The sequence below is a fragment of the Phaethon aethereus genome (genome assembly GCF_964289735.1).
Source record: "Phaethon aethereus genome assembly, chromosome: Z".
NCBI lineage: Eukaryota > Metazoa > Chordata > Aves > Phaethontiformes > Phaethontidae > Phaethon > Phaethon aethereus.
The window spans coordinates 33,207,097-33,225,623 of record NC_138577.1 but is presented as its reverse complement, the minus strand read 5'-3'; the positions used below and the strand labels follow the sequence as shown (position 1 = coordinate 33,225,623).

Genomic DNA, 18,527 nt, shown 5'->3' with positions numbered 1-18,527 from the left:
GACCTTTCCGCCAGTCACTCCACTCCCACTGGGCGTCCGGCTGGACGAAGCGCCTCGCCGGAGTGCCCCACCCGCGACACACTAAGTCCCCGTGCCGAGGAGGGCCGAGGCGCGCAAGTTGTGCCCGCACAACTAACCCCGCGCCACCGCCCCGCCCATGCGGGAAGGCGGGCGGACCCGCGAGGAGGCGGGAGGGGAGTCACAGCCGGCGGCGCCCGAAAACCGTTACTTCGCGCGCGGCGCCGGACGCCGGTGCGGGAGGCGCCGCTTCGGCCCCGTAGCAGGTAGTGACGGGACACCGCGCTTCGCACCGCCCCCCGCCCCACGTGCGGGCCCCGGGGGCGGCGTCCCGCCGTGGAAACCCCTCGCGGTACGCCCACGCCGCGCGCTGCCCCCCTCGCCGGCGGCGGCAGGGCGGGCGGAGGGAGCGGGACGGGCGAAGCGCGGCCTGGGCGCTCGCGGGGACGCCGTGAGAGGATAGCGGAGAGGGTTCCTCCGCCGGCACCCCGCCGGCCGCCCTGTCACTTCGGTGCGGTAACGGCAGGGGCCGTGGGAGGAGCCTCCCGCGGTCCAGGTGGGAAAACAAACACACACAAAGGGCCTCTCCAGCAGCCGCTCACCCTCGGGGCAAAAAGGCGGACAGGATGGCGCGGAAGAAACCCAGAGCCTCCTGTCAGGCCTGGCGCCTTGGCTTCCTCCTGCCCCTCACCTCCCTCTAGGCCCGACGGGACGGGAGTAAACAAAAGCCGAGAGAACGACACATGGGCGGGGATGGGTACCGCCGCGGCGGGCCACACAAAGAGCCGAGACCAAGAGGGGATGCGCGGGGCGGGAGAAGGGGAAAGCCCCCCTCCGTCTCCACCCCTGCCATCCAGGTAGGGGCGTTCCCGCCTCACCTGCTTGCCCCGGTAGAAGAGGCGTTGGCGGTCGGGGCTCACGCGGAAGGTCTCCTGGATCTTCTCCCGCAGGCACTCGATCTTGGTAAGGCGGCTCAGGTCGTCGATGGTCTGGGTCTGGGTGCCGTCGATGGTGCGGACTTGGATCCACATGGTGCGCGCCCTTCCTCTCGCTCAGCCAGCCACAGGGAAGAGAGGGAGGGCTGGGGCAGGAGGTGGAGAAGGGGTTCGCTCCCCCGCTGTGCGTCTGCGGCGTACGAGGGAGAAGGGGAGGGGGCCGGGCGCTTCCCCCGCTCTTTGTTCGGCTCAGTGGGGCAGGGTTCTTAAATCCCGCGGAACGGACGCAAGCCTCGCCGCCCGCCGGGCCGCCGTCCTCCCTCAGAGGGGCGCGGGGAGGAAAGGAGACCTGAGCCGCTGCCCCGCCGCTTCCCGATCGCCCGCGCCGCGAGCTCCCCGAGGCAGCACAAGGCGAGGCGGAGTCTGGCGGGAACCGCCGCGGCCAGGTCTAACGGGCGCCTCCGGGAGCCATCTCCCGACCCCGGGGAGTGTTTACCAGGCGCCGCCGCTCTCACATGGAGGTCACGGCGCCAACGCCGATCTCGCGAGAGCCGCCGGCCGCGGCCGTAAAGAGACAACAACACGAGGGCGGGGGCGGGAGGGAGCGAGGCGAGCGGGCGGTACCACGCCCCCTCCCGCTTGCGCTCGGGCCGGCAGCCCTCGCGCCGCATTCGGCACAACGCGTGGTCCCGCCCCCTCCGGCCGCGAGCTCCGCCTCCCCCCCCGCGCTCTCTGGCCGCTGGCTGGCGCGATTCCTGCGAGGGGGAGGGGTTGGCGCGCTGGGGAAGCGGCGGTTAATGTCTCCATGGCGGCCAAGCGGGACGGCCTCCCCGGCCGCCTTTCGGGGCAGTGTTCCCTGGCCTCTGGGGCCCGCGGGGCCTGCGGCGTAGCCCGTCCCGGAGACTGGCAGGCGTTAGAAAGGCTAAGTATCCATTGGCAGCCAGGAGATGGGTGTCCACTAGTGAAATCCGGGCCCCAGCATTTCCAACGACGTAAAATCTCGCCCCAGCCAGATTTAGCTCTACCAAAAAAATAACGGATTAAGTCTGGCTGTGCCCATTACGCTAGATATATGAAAACATGGGCCAAGAAAAAAAAAGGCAAGCCTCATATAAATGATTAAAAACCTTAAAATCTGATGTGGCTTCAGCTTTCTGTATTTTTCTAAATTGGGTAATTCTGCAAATTAACGTTAGAAAAACCTGGATTTACCATGATGTTGTGGGCTAGCCCCTGTAGGCTGCTGAGTCCCATGCAGCCACTCGGTCATTCCCTCACAGTAGGATGGGAAAGAGAATCGGAAAAGCAAAAGTGAAAAAACATGGGTCAAGATAAAGACAGTTTAATAGGTAAAGCAAAAGCTGTGGACGTAGGCAAAGCAAAATGAGGAACTAATTCAGTATTTTGCATCAGCAGGCAGATGTTTAGCCATTTGCAGGGAACCAGAGCTTCATCACATAAAGGTGACTTGGGAAGGCAAGAGCCATAACTCCAAACTTCCCACCCTTCCTGATTCTTCTCCCAGCTTCTGTTGCTGAGCATGACATTGTATTGCCTGGGATATCACTGGGGTCAGCCGTCCCAGCTTGGTCCCTTCCCAGCTTCTTGCAGGCCCCCAGTCTGCCACTGGCAGGGTGATGTGAAAAACTGATACATCCTTGATCCTGTGTACTCAGCAAGAGCTAAAAGATCCAAGTGTTATCAAGACCGTTTTGGCCCCAAATCCAAAACACAGCACCGTATCAGCTGCCATGAAGAAAATTCGCTCCATCCCAGCCAAAATCAGTACACATGAATACTGGTTAAATACTATAAGTATGTATCTGATACAGGGCTCACTAGAAACCAGGAGATGTAATAATGGATGCTTTTGGGAGGAATTCTGAGCAGCTTTATTGTCTAAGACTTTGGCAGCTGGATTAAAATACAGACTTACAAGATCCAGTTGACTCCTATGTACTTTTGTGGCTTTTTTGTAGCAGGTGGTGTAAATATTGCTGATAGAGTATTAAGTCAGGGAAAGAAACAGATCACAACCAAGAGTTGTTAGAACATTGTAATAATTAGACTGTTATTATTAATAGCAGATAACTGTTTGCGTTGAACATGCAGTTACTGCCTCACGTAGTACACACGCTCACGGTCGCCCAGCTGGAGCAGCAGCAGAGAGGCCAACCCCAGCAGTTCACTCAGGAGCAGCGGCTCATACTCACACTCCGGGGGTTTCCAGGATATCACACACAGAGTCCTTCATTTCAGTAGTTGTGTGCACATATACTGCCCTGTAGTCTTCATCCACCTATAGCAGCCGCTGCTTTCTTGGATGTGGTGTGGCTTACAATGACCTGTCATGAGTACCAGTGTGTGCTGGAGGCCTTGGGCAGGCTCAGCAGCTCCCCACTCTCCCGAGGTTACCAATTTTTGCTCCAAGACAACTATGAGTTCTTGGGAGGCTTTCATATGCTGTCTCCCAGCATGTATTTTTCCTCTCTTCGTCCTGCTGTTGTCTGGTAACTATTTGTCCATCCACACGTAGAGGCACCTGTAGAGCCCACATGCACAAACACGGCTTTTATGACACAGTATGGCAGCAAAGATTCCTGTACTTTGCTTTCCGGTCTGAGAATTCCCACTGCAGTTTTGAGTGAGTTTCTTAAGGCTTGATTTTGAGGTATTGAGCATGTGCACAGGCAGCAGAACAATTAAAATTTTCTTGATTATTCTGCAGATCTGTTCCTTTCCTCTTCACCCTTGCTAATCTACCTCTGCTCTTGTGATAGTGCAGAACTTTCTTTACTGCCGCTGTCACAGCATGTCACGAAATCGCCCTTTACACAACTTCAGAGTTTGGTTTTCAGTTTGTTGGTAGTAACACAGGCTCAGACTCAAAGGCTGTAGCACAAATGACCTTTTGCAATCTTTCGACACCAGCCTTCGTGGGTTCACTGAAACATTCAATGATAATTTGACACAGAGGAGTACAGGAAGAATGTGGTTTAATAGTCCCATCTGAAAAAAGGAGTGAATCAAGCTGTCTGCAGGTTTACCTTAGCTGATAAAACTCTACCTACAGTTTTGTCTCTGTCAAGCTCATCTCTGGCTGCTTCTGTCCCATGACTTTATCCACATTAAGGCCATTCAATCAAAAGGTCCCCTACTCACAAACATAAAATATGTAAGACAATCTCCAGAATTTTTAAGAATTCAAACAGAATTTCAAATACCAGAAAAACCAAAAAGAGTGTGTAAAAATTCTCATTTGGGTGTCTGAACAAGGATGTGAAAAGGGGCAGTTATTGAGGAGGTTAGAGGAAAAGAAAGCTAATTATTTAGAGGTCAATAAAATCCTCTTTGGGATAGGGTTATGCTGATGAGGAAATTAGGTAACGCTATGGAGAAACTGACTGAGCAGCAGAGTATGCATGATAGCCTGGGGTGATGGTAGCAGAAGAATTACTAGAATGAGCAGGACAGAGAGGAAAGGAATCAAGAATATGAAAGTAAAACATAGAAGTAGTGAGGAGGGTGCAAAGTTCTAACTGGAGACAAAATCAGAAATTGGTGGCAAAAAAGCATAAAGGTGCATAGGAAAGAAAAATTTGAAATGAGATATTAAGAGAAAAGACAATGCTAGTTTTCCTAGAGGAAAACTATAGAACAAGAATGAGAAATAAAATTAAACTTAAATAAATTGAGAATGACATAATGGTAAGCATGAACTTGTTCTGAAGTTAAGAGATTTTTTTATTATTAAATGTTCAAGACAAAACCATGACACAAATTGGGTTTTTTTGGTGAGATAAAATAGTCAAAGGTTTAAAATTATGGGGTGTAATATGGGAGCTGCTAGAATGGGGCCTTTGCATGTGCAGGCATTTTCATAATGTCCATGGGTAGGTTGCTGTAGCATGTAAATAATCACTTGCTTGAGATTATATTTGTTCTGGTATTTGAAATTCTGTCTGAATTCTTAAAAATTCTGGAGATTGTCTTACATATTTTATGTTTGTCAGAAGTGGACCTCTTGACTGAATGGCGTTAATGTGGATAAAGTCATAGGGATAGACAGAAGCAGCCAGAGATGAGCTTGACAGACAAATGTGTAGGGCACAGGAGGAGGGGGTGCAAGAATGGAAGCGTAATACGAAGTGAAGGAAGCAGAAAGAAGCCAGCAGAAGAGGGAAATGCATGCCACTGAGTTTCAAGAAGGAGCTGTGCAAGAGGAGCAGCAAGCCAGGAAGGAGAAGACAGGAAATCTTTTTACAGGCTTACTTTTCTAGTGAGCTTTACAGCTGAGAGCCTTTTAATGACCTGTAGGCAGTATAATAACCTGTGTGGATGTTTTGTTACTATTTTGCTCAGGTTTGCTGGTGTACCTTCCAGGGAAGGGGAAGAGAAGAAGGAAATTGTAATTATCCATCAACTGAACTTAGTAGAAATGTGTCACTTAACTCCCATGAAGTCAATGCGATTATTCCAGCATAAACATGTTGGGAGAGAAAACCACCCTGGCTGACCTAATTCACCTTATTTAAACTTGATGAAGAGGGCAAAAGCAAATGGAATATAATTGTTGCGGATAATGCAGCAAACATGCATAAGAATGGTATCCTATATGTAGAGCTGACTGTTCTTTCCATTGTGCAAGGGGAGTTGTGAAAGACAGCAAAGCTGTGACAGTAGGAGTTCATAACATAAATATTTTTATTTGACTATGATAGGAACAGGGCTGCTAACAACTCTGCTTTATTAAAGATGATATATGTAGCAATGTTTCTTGTGCCAGAAGGGTTCAGGCATTTAGAAAGTGTGAGTTCTATGGCACCTGGCATGAGAAGAGACATTCCCTAAGCAGGGTAGGAGTTCAGTGCAACAAAGCAGTGAGTGTTTTGCCCTGATTAAGAAATAAGTGTCTATTTTTATTTACAGTGAGAAAAGTCCCTGTCCAAAGGACCATACAGCCCGGAACAGATTAATACATTGTACCTGTTCATGGAGTGATGTACTTAAAACACAGTGAAGTGAGCCTTAAATAATATTTTATATAATCGTATTGATATAATTTTATACAATTTCTACTGTGAAAAAGATAAAAAGAAGTAAATCATTCTAATAATCCCCAACCAGAGTTAAGTCAAAAGTCCACATTGTTTCCTCATGTAATTCTTCTGATTCTAGCAAAGTGCTTTATGAATTAATTTATCTCAGTATATGCTTTTGTCTTGTAAAAGTTAGCTAGTTCATTTTAGTAAGGTTGTCATCCCTAATTATTTCAGATGTCAGTAATTTCTACAGTGAAAAGTAACACTTCATGAGATTACAGCCTCTTCTGTGTATGTGATTTGAGATTTTTTCTTAGTTTGAATTGTTCATTTCAATTCAGGTATAAATATGATATATTACAACGTGTAAGAACAGTTGATTTTTTTAATGGAAACACAGTGATTTTATCAAGAATTATTGTATTAGAATTGTGTTTCAGATCCTGCATTACTGAAATGAGTAATGAGACGTTATATTTTCCCTCAAATTTTTATTTATAAATTCTGTGATATTATGTCCAGATCTAACCATATTGCATTCTTTATATGCATCCTTCTAAGAAGATGCTTAAGAGCAAAACTATGGTGTTGAATATAGTAATTATAGTTCTATAGTGTATAGTTATAATATAGAGAAGTATTTTATATGTATGATAAAGCCAGTATTCTATAGCAAGGCAGTTTTCTGTAGCAAAGACAGAGTGGTGTAAATCACAGTGTTACCCTACAGTTGTATCCCGTCCTCAAAACTTGGCTGAATTAGGAGAAAAAACACCAAAGCCTTGGGTTTTTTTGGAAGTCCGTATGTTTCCTCTCCATGGTTTCAGACTTGTGAGATTCTTTTCATATACTTTTTAATGATATTTTCTTAAATTTTTCTCAATGTGACAGAATATTTTCCAAAGTTACAAAATTTTACAAAGGAAAATTCAGAAACCTTTTATGAAGCTATAGAATTTATTGTGGTAGGCCTGGAGTTAGTATTAATAGATTGCCTTGTTCCCAAATGCTGTCACTCTACTGTTGGTGAGAATTAAAGCTATTTGAATTTGCAGCTTGTGATCTTATGAGATAACTCAGGCTAGCAAAATAAATAAATAAATATGATAGCAATTGATAGAGTCCTGATATGACTAATACTTGAACTTTACTGTAAGCTACTGTTCGATTGCAGGATTTATAAAAAACATTAATTTTCTTGATAATCCCATATTTCTATTTCCATCTGAACCTGTATGATTTACATAATCAATTTCTATTGCACTAATACATTTTTTGCTTCACGTGAGCACCCTGTGGTACCGGCTGTGTACATGCCACTGTTGTTGGCATTGCACAAGTAAAGAGACACTGTTGTGACAGAATAACTGAATCTGGAGCATTAGCAACTGGAAGCAGCTTATGTAAAATTCATAGAAGTATAGTGAATCAAGTCCTCCATTAGTTTTACTTGAACGTTTTCAGGGAATCATAAATTAGGGTGTTGTGATAGAAATATTCTGTTAATTTCGAAGGAAAATTTGTATTGCTTCTGAACCAAGCTTTGTAGAAAAGCTCATTTAAAATCAGTAGAATATTTATAAAGCTTCCTTGACTTAGAATTTGGTAACATTACTCCTTGAAAACCAGTGGAGCATTCGTATTGAATTTTCCAAAGTGGCAAATCTATAGTTCATTTCCTTTCATTTCAGTGAAGTTGGATTCATGAAGTAGAAGAAATTTAGAAGATAGATTTATTATATGTGGGACATGTAGAATGGCAGGGCTTTCAGCTTCAGTTTCCCAATTGTTTTAAAAGATTACTCCAAAACTTTAGTTTAGATTAAAGAACTAGATCCTGCAAAAATGATCACTGAAGAACCTTTCATGGTCTCCTTCATATTTCTGAAATCTCTAGGCATGCCATTCAACTCTTCTATAGTCAATAAAAAAAACTCATCTCACCCTCAAGACTCTGTGATGAACTGTATTTTACTTAGTGAATTTGCTGAAATGTGGAAATATATTTCCATCTTCAGAGTATGTGAAAAATAATCACAGTGAGAATTTCTACTGTAAGATAATAAACGTACAAAACCAGGCTAATAGTAGAAACATCAAGGTAAAGTTAATTACCTGGGTGTTGTGATATCCAATGCTAATGTTATTTTTCAATAAAGTTTAAGAATTTATTTGTTGTAAGCTATTGTAGACTTCTTGGACAATTACTGTTTTATCCATGTAACAGGGGACCCCTGCATTCTTCTGTACTCCCAGTAATGTAAAAAAAAGTGTATTTCAGCAGTTTTGCAGGTAACTTTATAAAAAAACAAATCAGAAAGTAATCTTTTCAGTGGTTATATTAAGAAAAAAAGATGTGTGGAAGCCTTGTCACTCACATCCCTCAGGAAAAGGTTCCAAAGTTTAGGAAGGCATAACTTAGCATATAAATCTTATTTTTTCTACTGGACTTATTTTGCCATACATACAAAAGGAATCTTGAGAATTTTTAATATCCTTGGGCTGTTCAAACTAGCATGTGCCTGTTACTCCTATTCCTCAGTATGTTTCAGGTCTTGTTTAAAGTTAAACAACTATTTAAGAATATCATAGAGATCTACCCCAAGGCTGGATAGTTATGAGTGGCAGGATGTATGGAATAGGATGGGCAAGTACCTGGGACGGCTAGCAACTAAGAGTTGGTTTCTAATGAGCAGAAGTTGAGAAGTGAAGGGAGGTCTTTATATTTAGATTATCATGCAGCAGTAGCATTCTGTATGTTTTTTCAACATATGTACCTTTCCAAGACATGTGAGATAATTTAATAGGGAAAGGAGTTGCATGATTGATGGCTTTGCTATGTCAAACTGGATCAGCTAACTGTAGATCAACCCAGAAAATTAAGCTAGACCCAGAATCCCATCGTTTCTTTGTGGCAAAACACTTCTCACTACAAAATCGTTTCCAGTTTGAATTTGAAGTGCCACTTTCTCTTTAAAAATATTCAGGTGGCTTGTACTCTTAGTACCTAAGATACCACCATTTCTCTATGAAATTATCACTATAGGACTGAAGCTGTCCCATGATCTCAGCATAACCCTACCTCATCAACTTAGACCAAATTCAGTGTTCTTTTCCAAGCTTGAAGCGATGGTACCATGTTTAACCCAAGTCAGCAATTTCTTGTGGATCTAGGTATGTCTGGATGTCAATTGGATCTGGTCAGCCAAAAAAACAATATTAACCCTAACTGTTAAAACAGCTCCCAGTAAGACAGCACTAACCCTAGCTCATCAGTCCTAAACTTTCTTCCTAAATTAATGTAACTATGATCCTAGTACACCAAATCTACAAGGCCAAGTGCAGAGTCCTGCACCTGGGTCCGGGCAACCCGCAGTATCAGCACAAGCTGAAAATGAAGGGATTGAGAGCAGCCCTGCTGAGAAGGACTTGGGGGCACTGGTGGATGAAAAGCTGGACATGAGCCGGCAATGTGCGCCTGCAGCCCAGAAGGCCAGCCGTATCCTGGTCTGCATCCAAAGCAGCGTGGCCAGCAGGTCGAGGGAAGGGATTCTGCCCCTCTACTCTTCTCTAGTGAGACCTTATCTGGAGTCCTGCATCCGGTTCTGGAGCCCTCAGCAGAGGAAAGACATGGACCTGTTGGAGCGGGTCCAGAGGAGGGCCACAGAAATGATTAGAGGGATGGAACAGCTCTCCTGTGAGGACAGGCTGAGAGAGTTGGGGTTGTTCAGCCTGGAGAAGAGAAGGCTCTGGGGAGGCCTTACTGCAGCCTTCTTGTACTTACAGAGGGCTTATAACAAAGATGGGGACAAACTTTTCAGCCAGGCCTGTTGCTATAGGACAAGGGGTAATGGTTTTAAACTGAAAGAGGATAGATTCTGAAAGAGGGAAAAGGATGGACTTCACAACTCTATGAGAGTTATATTCCGAAGCCGTTTATTGTCTTGTCTGACTCCAATATATATCATAATTTTTGTTTAGTCACTGTGCACACACTCATGATTGGTTACAGCTTGTTACACACACTATTGCAATTGGCTGTATACAAAATATCACACGCTGTCCACGCACCTCTCACACAGTCAGGATTCGCTGCTTGCAGGTGTTCCTGCACTCCTTTGCTTCCTCTTAGTTGTTTACCACAGCTCCTTCTCCTCAAGGCTGAGCCGAGCAGATGTCCAGCTGTTTACCAGCTTCTCAATGCCACAGCTCCTTCTCCTTAAGATCGAGCCGTGCAGATCAACGCCACAGCTCCTTCTCCTTAAGGTTGAGCCATGCAGGGTTATCCCAACAGATTCAGGCTAGGTAGAAGGAAGAAATTTTTCACAATGAGAGTGGTGAAACACTGGCACAGGTTGCGCAGAGAGGTGGTAGGTGCCTTATCCCTGGAAACCGTCCAGGTCAGGTTGGACGGGGCTCTGAGCAACCTGGTCTAGTTGAAGATGTCCCTGCAGTGAGCAGGGGTTGGACTAGATCACCTTTGAAGGTCCCTTCCAATCCCCTTCTGTTATTCTATGATTCTTTAAAAACATGCAAGAATAGGCATAGTGTAATTCAACTGACCTTATATTACTCAAATATTTGTAGCATTTAGTCTTTTTGAGTACACATCCTTGCTATCTTGATTGTTGTATTTCCTCATGCTGAAGCAATATACAGTAGGGACAAACTGATTATGAAAGACATTCTAGTTCATTTGCTAACTTATGTTTTCTGGAGCTTATCCTGCTGAGAAAAAAATTCTGGCCTTGGTACACACAGTTTCTGTTTTGAAGTAGTTTTCTCTTTGACTTTTAATTAATAAGCTGACTACTATATAAGGAGAATAACACCCTTATATATGAATAAATTTTCAGCAGATCAAATTTAATATATTTTATTATGGAACTAAAACCAGCTGTACTTAAAAAATCCAATAATTTGGCAAGCATGTGCTCCCTAATGAAGACTAATTTCTTCAGCTTTCATAAATATATATATTTATTATTAAGCTACAATTACCTGAAATATTTCTCCTTTTTGCACTTTTCACTATTTTAAGCTGCTAGGCAAGTAGGATTTAATATGAGTGCCTGATTTTTCAAGTATTTTTAAGTTTGTTTCTGGGTAAACTGGTAAAATATCAAATGCATTGTTTGAGAGCTCCCAACTTTATCATTGTTTTCGATGGGGCCAAGCAGGTCCTGCTGTTTTTTTCAGAGCAGCACTAATTTTAAGAGGTAAAGATATGCACTAGCATAATTGCAAAACCAGAACATTCAGTGCTAGGGTAACGGACACATAAGAAGCAATTAAAGACAGTAAAATGAGGTTAGCTTTTCAGTTTGGAAATAAAGTGGCAAAAGGTGATGTTCTATGGTAAAGCCTGGGTCTGCCGTGGGTGAAAGGCTAGATCAGGTTGGAAGCTGACTCGCTGCCCTAGGATTTCAGGGAGGATTAGCAGGCATTGCTGAGCTAGAAAAAGACCTAGAATTAGACTGATGTGATCCATCCTAATAGTGGTTCCTTACATATTTATAGATTATTAAGACATGTCGTTAGGCCTAGGTTTAGACGTGAAACTGGTTTCCTGAAATGTGCTCTTGCTAGTGCTTGCACATGCAGAGTTTGATCACAGAATTATAGCATAGTTTGAGTTGGAAGGGACCTTCAAAGGTGATCTAGTCCAACCCCCTGCAGTGAGCAGGGACATCTTCAACTAGATCAGGTTGCTCAGAGCCCCGTTCAACCTGACCTGGAAGGTTTCCAGGGATGGGGCAACTCTCACCTCTCTGGGCAATCTGTGCCAGTGTGTCACCACCCTCATTGTGAAAAATTTCTTCCTTCTACCTAGTCTGAATCTGCCTTCTTTCAGTTTAAAACCATTACCCCTTGTCCTATAGCAACAGGCCTGGCTGAAAAGTTTGTCCCCATCTTTGTTATAAGCCCTCTGTAAGTACAAGAAGGCTGCAGTAAGGCCTCCCCAGAGCCTTCTCTTCTCCAGGCTGAACAACCCCAACTCTCTCAGCCTGTCCTCACAGGAGAGGTGTTCCATCCCTCTAATCATTTCTGTGGCCCTCCTCTGGACCCGCTCCAACAGGTCCATGTCTTTCCTCTGCTGAGGGCTCCAGAACCGGATGCAGGACTCCAGATAAGGTCTCACTAGTGAAGAGTAGAGGGGCAGAATCCCTTCCCTCGACCTGCTGGCCACGCTGCTTTGGATGCAGACCAGGATACGGCTGGCCTTCTGGGCTGCAGGCGCACATTGCTGGCTCATGTCCAGCTTTTCATCCACCAGTGCCCCCAAGTCCTTCTCAGCAGGGCTGCTCTCGATCCGTCAATCACGCATCTTTTACTGATACCAGGGGCTGCCTGCACCCAGGTGCAGGACCCTGCACTTGGCCTTGTTGAACGACATGAGGTTCACACGGACCCATTCCTCGAGCTTGTCCAGGTCCCTCTGGATGGCATCCCATCCCTCAGGCATGTCAGCTGCACCACTTCGCTAGGTGTCATCTGCAAATTTGCTGAGGGTGCACTCGATCCCACCACCTGTGTCACTGATGAAGATATTAAAGAGAACTGCTCCCCTGAGGGACACCACTCATCACTGATCTTCATCTGGACTTTGAGCCATTGACTACTACCATCTGGATGCGACCATCCAACCAATTCCTCATCCACCCAACAGTCCAGCCATTAAATCCATCTCTCTCCAGTGTAGAGAGAAGGATGTTGTGGGGGACCGTGTCAAAGGCCTTATAGAAGTCCAGATACACGACATCCGTAGCTCTTCCTTTGTCCACTGATGTAGTCACTCCATCATAGAAAGCTACTTGGTTGGTCAGGCAGGACTCTCCCTTGGTGAAGCCATGCTGGCTGTCTCAAATCCCCTCCCTGTCCTCCATACACCTCAGTATAGCTTCTAGGAGGATCTGTTCCATGATCTTCCCAGGCACAGACCTGAGGCTGGCAGGTCAGTAGTTCCCAGGGCCCTCCTTTCTCCCTTTTTAAAAATGGGTGCAATGTTTCCCTTTTTCGAGCCTCCAGGGACTTTGCCTGACTGCCAGGACTTTTCAAATATCATGGAGAGTGGCTTGGCAACTGCACCAGCCAATTCCCTCAGGACTCTGAGGTGCGTCTCATCAGGTCACATAGACCATGTTCAGGTTCTTCGGATGATTTTGAACCACGTCTTCTCTTACAGTGGGACAGACTTTTCTCCCCTAGTCCCTGCCTTGCAATCCATCCACTCGAGAGGTGTGGGAAGAGAGGTTGCCTGTGAAGACTGAGGCAAAAATGTCGAGTACCTCAGCCTTCTCATCTGTTGTTGCCAGTTTGCTAGTCATGTTCATTGGCAGGTATACTTTCTTTGACCTTCCTTTTCTGGCTGACATGCCCATAGAAGTCCTTCTTACTACTCTTTGCATCCCTTGCCAAGTTCAGGACTAGGTCTTTTGTGGCTTTGGCTACAAAAAATGGTTATCTGAAAACTAAGAGATTATAAATTTGTAAAGAAGATGACTATCTAATTTACATTTTGAAAAGCTTTATAATTTTAACAAGCAGTTTTTAGTGGCAATAGAGTATATCTTTTTAGAAATATTTCTATTCCTGACTATCCATCAGAGAAGTGATTCATGAACTATGCACAACCCAAACCAGCAATGTGCAAGGCATTTCTAAATGATTCACATTTGGTCCTCATTACACAGAAAATGCAGAACATTCTTGTCCTCTGTGGCTAGCCCAGTGGCCTATGAGAAAGTTGGAGGACTTTCTTGTGCCAGCAGTTCGCTGGAATCACTGAGCAGCATATAACTTTCTGGTTAAACAGAGAGACCTTTGTAATGATTGGTAGGGTAAGTGGAAGTAACCTCACAGCAGTGCAATACCTAGCAGTTTCTGGAATTGAATGTAGACCTCTGAGTGAAGCATTTAAGCTAACTGCACATCGTGTGCTAAAATTAGATGCCCAAGAAGGACATCCAAAACAGGCAGCCTGATGAGTAAGGAGCTATTTAAATTCAGTATGGACAGTTTGTATCTGTCTAGATCTAGAAGGACCGAAACAATAAGGGAAATCGTAAATTCTGTTTTGCAGATAATACAAACAGCTCAAACATCTAATTCTGGATCTTAGACAGTTATGGGAACCAACTTTTATAAACAAAGGCTTATTTTAATTCTTTCAAAGATATGGACAAAGTTCACTTTTGTAACAAAAAAAATCAAGGATATGTTAGGATGGCAAGTGATAGTGTTGTTACCAGTTCCATTCCTCTGAGCTATCTTGTGCAAGATGAAATTTCCTGGGACATACGAGTTTTTTTGTCTGTATATATGTGTAGGTATTTTATTACCAATTTGTTGTACCCAAGTTACAGACCAGGTTGAATCTCCATCATTTAGTTGCACAAATTCTCCAGTTGTGAGCCAAAGAACATACCTGATATGCAAAGCCAAGGATTTACTGTTAGTCTAAGTAAAATCTTAATAATCCATTTAAATTCTTAATCAAGAATTAGTGTGTTGCGTTAAGAGGCAGAGCAATTTAGCAGAAACTAAACCCCCTTGCTTTCCGGTTGATCCTCAGGTATCAGAGGGACTGGGGGCAGCTGAGCTTAGGTTCTGAGTGATGCCCAAAGTTAGCGTTAGTAGTCCGGTCGCTCCCAACACCTTTGTGTGGACTATCACAGGCCCGGATGCACTACTAACATCACACTACCTGCTCAGCCAGACACCTCCTGAACTCACACGGCCACACTGAGAGGTACGGTCGCATTCAGGGACAACACACTTGGCTGAGTCAATCGATAGGGTGATTTATTGAAGCAACAGATGCACAAGTTCTTTTGGATTGCCGGTGATAAATTCACTGTCTGCAAAGCACGTGTAATAAATTAAATACGGCTGGGTTACACACGCGTGCGGTAATAAAACAACTCTATATAGAGATTCCTAAAGTTCCCGGGGATTCACTCGGGATAGCCGAGTGTTTGAATCTTACCCAAAGGCGTCCCAATGGAGGGGAAGAGAGGGTCAGCCCGTCGGCGGATCCTAAAAGTCAGGAGTGATGGTATCTTCCCTGACATCCAGCTCTTTTCACATTATTTTATAGTGTTTTGCTTTGCAGGTGGAGCTTGAGTGACTCTAGTCATACATACCTTTATCAAGATTGGTTCAGAATTCTCCCGCTTCGCGTTTAAAGGTACAGACTAGGAAAAATTCAGTGCGCAAGCTCATTGAGGGGTGGTCGCACCTTGGGAGGTGCATAACTTTTGAGAGGGGTGTGCGTTTTAGTGTTATAATGGTATTATAATAAGCAAAGTTCACTCCAAGTACAGCATTTTGTCAGAAACATGACAGACGGTTGGCTCAGGGTAGTGAATATGCAGCTTATCAGTTCCCTTGTACCTTCAAGTTCTCTATATCTCACAGAGCCTGGCCGCAGTGTCTCCACTCCGCTCCACCCTCCGTACAGTTCCTCCTAGAGTCAGCACACCAAGTTCCCCTGGTGTGGTAACATCTAGGGTTACAGGCCTAGGGAACTCCCGCGGAATGGATCCCTTGCATACCAGCCGCACTACATCCTGGAAGCTTCTTCAGTGCTGTACCTTTCTTTAAAATATGGATATAAGTTAGATTTCTAGGTCACCTCCAGCAATTATTCCACATAGTGGTAGTCCAATTTAAATGTATATCACCACTTATAGGTCAGAATATGTACAGTTAAAACTGATATAAGCAAACTTTCTAGTATCTACCCGCTTCTTTAAGTGGACGCTAACCTTTCTACTGGCCCTCTGAGTATGAAACATTAATGGCTACAATTTGTGGGCTGCATCTTCAGTCCGTTACTGAGAGGGTCATGGTATTGATGGTAGGATTTCCTCCTCCTCCTTGCTATCAGCAGTAAAATACTGCAGATGTTGTCTTTCTCCTCACTCTAGGATCTGTTTGGAATCACTTTCATATGCTTGTTAACATATTGTATGCATTGCTTTTTCTTCACCAGACCACAAGTTCAGGGTAGATCAAAATTTACTACAAGATGTGGTTTACATGTGTTGGATACTTGTTCTTTGTTCTGTTACCACTAAGACCGGTTTTATCCACTTCCCAAGACTGCACTCCTTTAATGACCAGTAATAAATGAGTTGCTTATAACCTGAGTACCCCACTATCATTCTGTGCCTAGGCCTCTACTATTATCTGATTTCTCTAGCCTTCAATGCTCTGTTTTATTGTAGGGTCAGAGATATTTCATTCTACAGAAAATAATGACGTCCTGTTGCCATCTGTTAGTTCCAAAAGGCAACAATTTGTTACCGTAGGCTACAACTGGAGTGTAAGTGTAGACATTACAACACACAGCAGTGCAACACTAAGTAAAAGGTAGAGTATAATACAACAATAGGTAATAGTCACCTAGGTAAAATATAATACAATAATAGTCACCTATTACTTAATTGTTGTTGTTTAACCCCAGCCAGCAATTAAGCACCACACAGCCACTCGCTCACTCCCCACATGGTAAGATGGGGGAGAGAATTGGAAGAGTAAAAGTGAGAAAACTGGTGGTTTGAGATAAAGACAGTTTAATATGTAAAGCAAAAGCCACACACACAAGCAAAGCAAAACAAGGAATTCACTCACTACTCCCCATGGGCAGGCAGGTGTTTGGCCATCTCCAGGGAAGCAGGGCTGCATCACGCGTAATGGTTTCTTGGGAAGACAGACACCGTAACTCCAAATGTCCCCCGCTTCCTTCTTCTTCCCCCAGCTTTATATGCTGAGCATGACATCACATAGTATGGAATATCCCTTTGGCCAGTTGGGTCAACTGTCCCAGCTGTGTCCCTTCCCAGCCTACTCACTGGCAGGCCAGCATGAGAAGCTGAACGCTCCTTGACTGCTTAGCAACAACTAAAAACATCCCTGAACTATAAACACTGTTTTCAGCACAAATCCGAAACACAGCACTACACCAGATATCAGGAAGAAAATTAACTCTATCCCCACTGAAAACAGGACAGTAATACTAGATAGTTACCAAAAAAGTTAGACAATTGTTTGTAGAACAAAATGAACAAAAGCAGAACTCCAGGTAGGCCAAAAAAAATCCAGGCAAGTCCTAAGGCTTGCGTTGTTAGCTTAACACAAAATCTGTGTCCTACTACAAGCAATGCATACCCACGTTTACTGGGCTTTAAGGCTACAACTTTAATACAACTACAAGCTAAGAAAAGCATGAGAAACACTGCATATGAATTAGAGTAATGTTTGCAGTTACTCAAAGTAGTATCAGTATTAGTTGAGCTTGTAGACCTCATGTTTGCAGGATACACATTTTCAGCTGAGAGACAGGAGGAGGGCGGTTCCTCTGCCAGGGCCATGGTATAGTAACACTCCAGTGGCTGTGCAAATTAAATTGGAGGTTGCCTTTGTCTGAAATTAAAATATGATTGTACTATATGTCTTAAATATTTAACTGTCTCAATACTTCCAGTGACAGGGCATGTGGGAATGGCTCAAAGCTGCACCAGGGGAGGTTCAGACTAGATATTAGGAAACAATTCTTTATCAAGAGGGTGGTCAAACACTGGAACAGGCTTCCTAGAGGGATGATTGATGCCCCATGCCTGTCAGTGTTTTAGAGGCATTTGCACAATGCCCTTACTAGCATGCTTTATTTTTTGGTCAGCCCTGATGTGGGCAGGCAGTTGGGTAAGATGATCATTGCAGATCCCTTCCAACTGAAATACAGTATTGTGTTGTGTTGTATTGTATTGTATTCTATTCTGTGCTAGTCCAGTCCAGTCCAGTCCATTCTATGCTGTTTACAGCATATAAATATGCCAACCATGACAGCCCAACTTAAAAAAACTCTGTGAGAGAGAGAAAATTAAGCACCCTTTTTTGTTATCTAATGGCTATTCTGATGACTGCATGTACACAAGGTCTTTCTGTTCCACTATCTGATTATAAGCTTAAATATATGAAACTTCCATAGCTATATATGATGTTATTTACATAAACAGTATCTGTAGCCAGAGCCATGACAGACCCAGCCCTACAAAAACATAGAATAGGTGTAGTATAGCTCAACTGACCTTACACTACTTGTCTTAGCTACAAGTGCAAGTCTCGTATCAGCCTCTTACAGTAAGATAGGTATTGAAGCCTTTTAGTAGAACAAGCACATTATTCCTGACAGAGAGGACAACATACACCTGCATTCTTGGTCCTATATCTTGCATCCCATTCTTAGGCCTCCTCTGCTTTTGTTCTGCCTGTGAGTCTCTGGAACTTAGTCCTGATTTATTCTAAAGACTGCCTATTCCACATTGGAAAGTAAAGGATTCTATTTCATTTAAGAATCAAGGCTTGCTGCTGTTGCTCCAGCTGTTCTGTACATGTATAGATAAAGACATTGCCTGAATCTGTGATCAATATGCATTGACACAACTGTAGGCAAGTAGACAGGATTTTACCTCTGTTTATGTTGTAATAACATTGACTCTCTGTTTCCATCTTCCATTATCTTATT

The 18,527-nt window shown here is 44.2% G+C and overlaps 1 protein-coding gene across 2 annotated transcripts in view; it reads right to left on the bottom strand.

The window, feature by feature from the left end:
* Nucleotides 1-1,049, bottom strand: part of UHRF2 (ubiquitin like with PHD and ring finger domains 2) — a gene marked incomplete at its 5' end in the record, with an annotated part of 97,823 nt that extends 96,774 nt beyond the window's left edge. For both annotated transcript variants that reach the window (XM_082013478.1, XM_082013479.1), the window contains one exon: nt 897-1,049. In XM_082013478.1, coding sequence (XP_081869604.1) covers nt 897-1,049 — 153 coding nt within the window. The remainder of the gene's footprint in view (nt 1-896) is intronic.
* Nucleotides 1,050-18,527: the final 17,478 nt, after the last annotated feature.